General features: G+C 40.7%; 1 protein-coding gene across 1 annotated transcript; it reads left to right on the forward strand.

Moving 5' to 3' along the window:
* The first annotated feature begins 7,968 nt into the window (after positions 1-7,968).
* LOC139408677 (vasotocin-neurophysin VT 1) lies at positions 7,969-9,441 on the forward strand. Its single transcript, XM_071152865.1, has 3 exons — positions 7,969-8,203; positions 8,685-8,889; positions 9,171-9,441. Exons 1-3 carry the CDS (start codon positions 8,084-8,086, stop codon positions 9,311-9,313), a joined length of 468 nt encoding a protein of 155 aa, XP_071008966.1. The 5' UTR covers positions 7,969-8,083; the 3' UTR covers positions 9,314-9,441.

Below are 9,441 nucleotides of genomic sequence, written 5' to 3' on the forward strand. Positions count from 1 at the left end.
CCATTATTCCTCCTCCACCAAACTTTACAGTTGACACTATGCATTGGGGCAAGAAGCGTTCTCCTGGCATCCACCAAACCCAGATTAGTCCGTCGGACTGCCAGATGTTGAAGAGTGGTTCATCACTCCAGAGAACGCGTTTCCACTGCTCCAGAGTCTATTGGCGGCGAGCTTTACACCACTCCAGCTGATGCTTGGCATTGCGCATGGTGATCCCATGAGGCTCCCGACAAACAGTTATTGTGCTGACGTTGCTTCCATAGGCACTTTGGAACTCAGTAGTGAGTGTTGCAACTGAAGACAGACAATTTTTATGCACTATGCGCTTCAGCATTTGGTGGTCCCGTTCTTCACAGAGCTAGCATGGTTCTGTAGCCAATGTAAAATGTAGCAATGTTACCACAAGGCTAATTTTCAGTTAATCAGTTAACACACAGCTCAGACTAGAGGTCGACCGATTATGATTTTTCAATGACGATACCGATTATTGGAGGACCAAAAAAGCTGATAACGATTAATCGGCCGATTAAAAAAAAAAAAAAAAAAAAAAGTATTTGTAATAATGACAATTACAACAATGCTGAATTAACACTTATTTTAACTTAATATAATACATCAATAAAATCAATTTAGCCTCAAGTAGATAATGAAACATGTTCAATTTGGTTTAAATAATGCAAAAACAAAGTGTTGGCGAAGAACGTAAAAGTGCAATATGTGTTATGTAAGAAAGCTAATGTTTCAGTTCCTTGCTCAGAACATGAGAACATATGAAAGCTGGTTCCTTTTAACATGAGTCTTCAATATTCCCAGGTAAGACGTTTTAGGTTGTAGTTATTATAGGACTATTTCCCTCTATACCATTTGTATTTCATTAACCTTTGACTATTGGATGTTCTTATAGGCACTTTAGTATTGCCAGTGTAACAGTATAGCTTCCGTCCCTCTCCTCGCTCCTCCCTGGGCTCGAACCAGCAACACAACGACAACAGCCACCACATCGAAGCAGCGTTACCCATGCAGAGCAAGGGAAACAACCACCCCAAGGCTCAGAGCGAGTGAAGTTTGAAACGCTATTAGCACGCGCTAACTAGCCAGCCATTTCACTTAGGTCACACCAGCCTCATCTCAGGAGTTGATAGGTTTGACGTCATAAACAGCGCAATGCTTGACGCACAACGAAGAGCTGCTGGCAAAACACACGAAAGTGCTGTTTGAATGAATGTTTATGGCCTGCTTCTGCCTACCACCACTCAGTCAGATACTTGTATGCTTGTATGCTCAGTCAGATTATATGCAACACAGGACACGCTAGATAATATCTAGTAATATCATCAACCATGTGTAGTTAACTAGTGATTATGATTGATTGTTTTTTATAAGATAGGTTTAATGCTAGCTAGCAACTTACCTTGGCTTACTGCATTTGCGTAACAGGCAGTCTCCTTGTGGAGTGCAAGGAGAGAGAGGCAGGTTGTTATTGCTTTGGACTAGTTAACTGTAAAGTTGCAAGATTGGATCCCCCGAGCTGACAAGGTGAAAATCTGTTTTTCTGCCCCTGAACGAGGCAGTTATCCCACCGTTCCTAGGCCGTCATTGAAAATAAGAATGTGTTCTTAGCTGACTTGCCAAGTTAAATAAAGATTAAATAAAGGTGTACAAAAAAAAAAAGATTTCCGATTGTTATGAGAACTTGAAATCTGCCCTAATTAATCGGCCATTCCGATTAATCGGTCGACCTCTAGCTCAGACACCCATACATACCCAGTGGCGTGGCCTTGTGGGGGTGTGCTATGTCAGTGTGCATACCCCACAAGACATACTGCAGACGTCTCTGTCCAGAACAGAGGCTAAGAAATGCACAGTACTATATAGAGTCATTCATGGAACTCTCTCCCACCTCAGGTAACTCAAGCTAGCAATGAAATCTGATTTAATAAACAGATAAAGGCACAATGCGGACTGTGAACAAACACACATACACTCACTCTAACACACACACTCTACACCCACCCACACATTATTCTTATTCATGTATTGTAAAATTGTAATGTAATAATGGAGAAATGTTTTGTATGATGTCATGTTTAATTTCTGTTTGGGCCACAGGAAGAGTAGATGCTGCCTTGGCAACCGCTAATGGGGATTCTAATAAAATACTAAATACTTCTCGAAGTAGAGGATGTGCACCAGATGTCACTGGTCCTGCTAAGTGGACTGTCAAATAAAAATTAAGTGTGCCATTATGACAAACAGTCAGTCATTAAAGGACGTGGAGGGAGTTATAGAAGTGTTTGTTTGCAAAGTTCATAAAAAAATATTGTGTAACTAAATCTAATTTTCATATAGTGAATCATTTCAATCACAGGGCCTCATGATAGACAACAGATTGTGAAAACCATAATAAAGGGCAGGTAAAATTGGTTGATTTAATGTTTTGAAGAAAATACAACTATGTAATTGTTATTTTAAGTTATTTTATAAGGTATATCAATACATTTTACTCATACATAAATACTTTCTTGAAGAACTTTTGAAAGGATGAGGGTATTTAAAAAATTATATTTCAGTTAAAACAAGGGGAAAATGTAACGGTGTCAGCATGATAGGCTGGAGCATGAATTAGCATCAAAGCTTGTAATGTCACCAAGGTTTCTGTCAGATGCGCATAAGTGCTGTGCAATAAGTGTTTCCCACTCTCTTTCTCATACACACACACACAGGCACATTAACAAAAGCACGCCTGTTTATACCCGGTTCTAATATGCGTCCTTTGTCCTGATCTATGGTTGCATAGACTAGACGTAAAATAGTAAATGTAAATCCAGGACACTCAAATTAGTATGATACAGGTATGTTACGTTTGATATGGTTAGATAATAGTTATTGCTGTGAGATGTTACCCCACCAAGGCACTTGCAAGTTCCCAAGCATTTCTGGGGGGAATGGCCCTAGCCCTCACCCTCCGATCCAACAGGTCCCAGACGTGCTCAATGGAATGGCTCTTCGCTGGCCATGACAGAACCCTGACATTCATGTCTTGCAGTAAATCATGTACAGAATGAGCAGTATGGCTGGTGGCATTGTCATTCTGGAGGGTCATGTCAGGATGAGCCTGCAGGAAGGGTACCACATGAGGGGGGAGGATGTCTTCCCTGTAACGCACAGTGTTGAGATTGCCTGCAATGAAAACAAGCTCAGTCCGATGATGCTATGACACACCGCCCCAGACTATGACAGACCCTCCACCTCCAAATCGATCCCTCTCGCGACTACAGGCCTCGGTGTAACATTAATTCCTTCGACGATAAACGCGAATCCGACCATCACCCCTGGTGAGACAAAACCCCGACTCAAGAGCACTTTTTGCCAGTCCTGTCTGGTCCTGAAAAAGGGACTTTTCTTTTTTTGCTGAGTTTAGGTTAGTTACTTAAGGCAAAAACGAAAGGAGGGTATTATAACTCAAAAGTCTAGTAACCCAAAGGTTGCGTGTTTGAATCTCATCATGGACAACTTTAGCATTTTAGGTAATTAGCAACTACTTTTTTGCTAATATTGCACCTACTTAGCATATTAGCTAACCATTCCCTTGACCTTACCCTAACCCTTTTAGCTAACTCTAACCTTAACCCTTTAACCTAAATCCTAACCTTAACCATAATCTTAACCCCTAGAGCTAAATTAGTTACCAATGTAATTTAATCAGTAAAAATACATATTTTGTCTTACCGGTGGTGTATGGTCTAATATACCACGGCTGTCAGCCAATCAGTATTCAGGGCTCGAACCACCCAGTTTCTAATTATATTTATATTCCGGACTCAGACATTGCTCTTTCTGAATTGGATTTGTGTGTATTGTTCGGTATTACTGCACTATTGTAGCAAGAAATATAAGCATTTTGCTGCATCTACCACATATGACTACGATGCCATAAGATTAGATTTTGATTTGATCTCATCCACATTATGATTGTGCCCACATTTTTAGACAGGGGTAGATGTTTAAAAGACGCATTGTGATCTTATAAGTGTAAACAGACCATATCAGGATGTAGGACGCATGTTAACCACAGGTATAAACGGAGCTATAGACATGCACATGATGTCCCCAGGCGCATCTCTGCATTGGATTTGTTTGTCACTTTTCCCCTGACTAATTCTGACGAGACCCTTATTGAGAATTTACTATTCTAACGCCAGTATGATATGCAACAAGCCACCTGTTAGGACACTGAGAATTAACACTCATTTAGAAAGGCCCATTTGAATTTCCAATGGCTTGATTTATTCCTAAATAAAAACGTGTCAAATGTCACTGCATAAATATGGTCGTGTTCAAAACCACACACAAGCTGTAGCTTATTTTCTCCCTGCTCCATCTGTCCATGTCATGTCCAACTGATATTGGTTTCAAGGTTTATTTCAAGGTATTTATTATCATAAACCATGTTTCTATGCACAGTTTTTATGCGAGTAAAGTCATACAGTATTAAAAAAAAGTCACTACAGCTGTGATGGAAACAAGAAGTTTTGGTACAATTTTATAAATGCCTACAGATAATTTGTTTGTTCGACATGGTGGGATCTTTTTGTGAGAGGTAAAATGAACTATGCGAAACACATTGAGCTTTAGATTTGTATTCGGTACATGAAATCTTTTAAGCAAAAAATAACATTTTGTGTGCACAATGGCATCACACAGCAAGTCTGTTTGGTGGAAACACCACTGGTGAGAAAATTTGCATATTTTCTTTATGCATATTTTAGAATATTTGCATGGAAATCTGTTGCCAATAGGCCTTATGCACATTCCATGATCGAACGTTCTAAACACACTTCCTATCGGTTTGGCAATTTCCGGTCAGTCTAGTTGTTATCGACATAGTTGTCTATGTAGCTTCCTATATACATCTTGAACCCCTTGTCATTCTTGCTAGCAGGAGTCTCAGAGGCTGATGTAACAATTTGATGTACAATATTCATTTGAGGCAAGTCCTGAAGACACCTAGTAAAACAACTGCGACATAGTGGTAGTAACGTTATATCGTTGATAACAACTAGACTGACCGGAAATTGCCAAACCGATAGGAAGTGTGTTTAGAACGTTCGATCATGGAATGTGCATAAGGCCTATTGGATGGAACCCTGAACGATTGTTCCATTCAGAATTTTTGTCTCTTTCCCAGTTCCCACTGCCATAGCTCTGTGAACGATTGTTCCATTTAGAATGTTGGTCTCTTTCACAGTTCCCCCACAACTGCCATTGCTCTACAGTAGACTATGTATGGAATAATTGGTCAGTCTAAGAAATGTGTGTGCCAAGCTGCACCATTGTATGCTAATGTAACAATATCATTGGAAATCATGTTTCCTCTCCCAACTAGTTGCACTGGTTGTGGTTGTGACATCACATCATTTCCATACAGCCATGGGGGTGGAGGGTAGATATTGTTCTTTTTGCTCCATTCATTTGAAGGCTCCCCATGACTTCTCACTGTTGCTCCATTTTGTTTTCTGCCTTGCATACGAACAGCTGGTTTAGTGTAACAGTCATAAATATTCAGAGCAATTAGCCGTGGCATCGCTGTAAAGGACTGACAGCTTCTTTAGCTCATGTTCAGAGGTCCTGCTTGATGTGCCATAAACAAAATGGAAGATTTATGATGCAGCTCATCACTCTGGGTCTTACAATGCTTGCTCTCTCTCTGTGTCTGCCTGTCTGTCTAATAACCTGTCACAAGCACATCACTCTGGATCAATGTCACACATTTTGTTTCACATTTAGTCAAACATTTCTCTATTACTCACTATTTCTGTTCCTTCTTTCTCTTTTAACATTGCCGTCCCTCTTCTCAGTCTCTTGTCTGATTGGGCTGCAAACGGTTAATTAAGGGGAGACCACTTGCATGACCTAAAATGAGTTGAGATCACTTACAAATGATATTTTGGCCTATGTTATGGAAATACAGGTTTAGGATGTGTTTTTAGAGACAATTATTGAAGTCATTGGCATTATATGTAATGAAATGGTTATATTTCTTTGTAATGCACATGCTTGGAATGTCTATAGTGTCACATAATTTCATATAGGCCTAGGCAAAAACCTGACAGTGGATAGGCTTGTCAAGAGCGTTCTCCAGACAACTCCTTGAAGTACGGTGGCAAGAAAAAGTATATGAACCCTTTGGAATTACCTGGATTTCTGCATAAATTGGTCATCAAATTTGATCTGATCTTCATCTAAGTCACAACAATAGACAAACATAGCATGCTTAAACTGTATTGTATTTTTCTTGTCTATATTGAATACATAATTTAAGCATTCACAGTATAGGTTGGAAAAAGTATGTGAACCCCTAGGCTAATGACTTCTCCAAAAGCTCATTGGAGTCAGGAGTCAGCTAATCTGGAGTCCAATCAATGAGATGAGATTGGAGATGTTGGTTAGAGCTGCCTTGCCCTATAAAAAACACTCACAAAATTTGAGTTTGCTATTCACAACAAGCATCGCCTGATGTGAACCATGCCTCGAACAAAGAGGTCTCAGAAGACCTAAGATTAAGATTTGTTGGCTTGCATAAAGCTGGAAAAGGTTACAAAAGTATCTCTAAAAGCCTTGATGTTCATCAATCCACAGTAAGACAAATTGTCTATAAATGGAGAAAGTTCAGCACTGTTGCTACTCTCCCTAGGAGTGGCCGTACTGCAAAGATGACTGCAAGAGCACAGCGCAGAATGCTCAATGAGGTTAAGAGTAATCCTAGTGTCAGCTAAAGACTTACAGAAATATCTGGAACATGCTAACATCTCTGTTGAGTCTGCTGAGTCTACAATACGTAAAACACTTAACAAGAATGGTGTTCATGGGAGGACACCACGGAAAAAGACACTGCTGTCCAAAAAAAACATTGCTGCACGTCTGAAGTTTGCAAAAGTGCACATGGATGTTCCATAGTGCTACTGGCAAAGTATTCTGTGGACAGATTAAACTACAGTTGAGTTGTTTGGAAGGAACACACAATACTCTGTGTGGAGAAAAAAGGCACAGCACACCAACATCAACCTCATCCCAACTGTAAAGTATGGTGGAAGGAGCATCATGGTTTGGGGCTGCTTTGCTGGCTCAGGGCCTGGACAGCTTGCTATCATCGACGGAAAAATGAATTCCCAAGTTTATCAAAAAAAAATTCAGGAGAATGTGAGGCTATCTATCCGCCAATTGAAGCTCAACATAGGTTGGGTGATGCAACAGGACAAAGACCCAAAACACCGAAGTAAATCGACAACAGAAGAAAATACGGCTTCAACAGAAGAAAATACGCCTTCTGGAGTGGCCCAGTCAGAGTTCTGACCTCAACCCGATTTGAGATGCTGTGGCATGACCTCAAGAGAGTAGTTCACACCAGACATCCCAAGAATATTGCTGAACTGAAACAATTCCTCCTGATCGTTGTGAAGGTCTGATCCGCAACTACAGAAAAAGTTTGGTTGAGGTTATTGCTTCCTAAGGAGGGTCAACCAGTTATTAAATCCAAGGGTTCACATACTTTCCCCACCATGCACTGTGAATGTTTACAAGGTGTGTTCAATAAAGACTTGAAAACGTATCATTGTTTGTGTTATTAGTTTAAGCAGATTTGTCTATTGTTGTGACCTAGATGAAGATCAGATCAAATTTTTGGATCAATTTATGCAGAAATCCAGATATTTCCAAATGGTTCACATACTTTTTTCTTGCCACTGTATATAAACAGACAGTGTCAGTCTCATTCATCTAATTTACCAGTGTTATTGGTTAATTCTAATTAGTCTTTAATCAAATGGGAGAGGGATTAGCCTAATTTTGACAGTTGAATCATCAGAGATCAGATCGGACATTGGCTATGGTCACGGTGGGGAGAGGCAAATTATGTGATGACGTAGGCGCGAAGCTTAAGCTTTGTCAGCGTTGTACCAACTTGGACGATCCCAATAAATAACGGAAAGTTCTTAGTCGTTAAAAAAAACGAGCCATTTGAAGGAGTTCAGTTGTAGCCGTAGCCTACAGTACAAATTGGACGAAGCACTTTAGACGGAACAAGATGCCAGATTCTACTATTCCACTTCTGTGCGTCCTGGGGCTCCTCGCGCTCTCCTCTGCATGCTACATCCAGAACTGTCCGCGAGGCGGGAAGCGCTCTTTTCCTGATCTGCAAAGACCGGTAAGTTATTTTTCGATTGAAAATATTTTTTCTAAGGAAAGTTACTCAGTTTTGTTCGCAATAATTTTAACAGTTGATTGGTTTTAATTAGGTTGTTCCGGAAGGAAGTGAGTGCTTTGGTGTTTTAATACACTTTAGGCCTATTGGTGCAAAGAATCCATTGGTTAGAAATTAGGTAGCCTATTCATTCTGTTCCGTGGTTAATGAAACAGTTCTTACAGATAAGCATCAAATCAGCTTAATGTGAATAGCCTACAAATGAGCTCTGCCAGAGATAAAATGTAGCCTACGAATATTTTTTTGGGCGACATCCGACATCGTCCTTTATGTGACTCCTTGATAATGCCTGCAGTATTGAATCTTAAATAAAAGTAACTATTCATTTAAGCCACTGAAACACAGTAGGCCAATCAGCGGTGTTGTAACTTACCTGGCTTTAACCTTCTACACAGCTATTTACAAAGGATCCTTTTATTTCCAGTGCATGTCATGTGGCCCCGGAAACCGGGGCCTCTGCTTTGGCCCCAGTATCTGCTGTGGGGAAGGGATGGGCTGCTACGTGGGCTCCCCAGAGGCAGCTAGTTGTGTGGAGGAGAACTACCTGCCCTCTCCCTGTGAGGCCGGAGGAAGAGTGTGTGGGTCTGAGGAGGGACACTGTGCTGCACCTGGGGTGTGCTGTGATGCTGGTAAGACAGTCCTCTTTCTTTGTTAGCCCTAGCTTGTCTGTCTGCTGGACTTGATAAAGACAGTAAATGGAGAGGTGAGCTTGAAACCGATGTGATAGTGTTTTTACTAGTAAGAGGTGACTTATTGTGTAAATACTTGAACCCAGAATATCTTTTTGCCTATATTTAACTTTTGCATCATCCACTGGTTAGCGAGGTGACACTTCAGTTCATAGTAATGACAAAAAAAAATTGTATTGATGTTTGGTCTACTATATGATTGTTCTATCTTATTTCTATAGAGAGTTGTCTACTGGACCCAGACTGCCTAGACGACAGTAAACGTCAGCCACCCAGCGAGCAGAACAGTTCCTTGATGGAAGGTTTGGCAGGAGATCTGCTGCAGTGGATGCTGCATGCCACCAGAAGGGAGAGACCTCAGTAACAAACCACTGGCCAGCTCTCACCAAAACACACACCCAGAATAGCGCCTAGATCAGTTTCACATGCACTACTACTGCAAAAAACTTACACAGCATACACACACATCATACACATACAACAGGACACAGG

This window comes from Oncorhynchus clarkii, chromosome 5 (assembly GCF_045791955.1).
Source record: "Oncorhynchus clarkii lewisi isolate Uvic-CL-2024 chromosome 5, UVic_Ocla_1.0, whole genome shotgun sequence".
NCBI classification, from domain to species: domain Eukaryota; kingdom Metazoa; phylum Chordata; class Actinopteri; order Salmoniformes; family Salmonidae; genus Oncorhynchus; species Oncorhynchus clarkii.

What these genes read in the sequence shown, in the direction of transcription:
- LOC139408677 (XM_071152865.1), top strand. Translation starts at nt 8,084, where the DNA reads ATGCCAGATTCTACTATTCCACTTCTGTGCGTCCTGGGGCTCCTCGCG. An exon ending in TTCCTGATCTGCAAAGACCG is followed by an intron (nt 8,204 to 8,684) that starts GTAAGTTATTTT and finishes TTTTATTTCCAG; the next exon opens with TGCATGTCATGTGGCCCCGG. An exon ending in TGGGGTGTGCTGTGATGCTG is followed by an intron (nt 8,890 to 9,170) that starts GTAAGACAGTCC and finishes TTATTTCTATAG; the next exon opens with AGAGTTGTCTACTGGACCCA.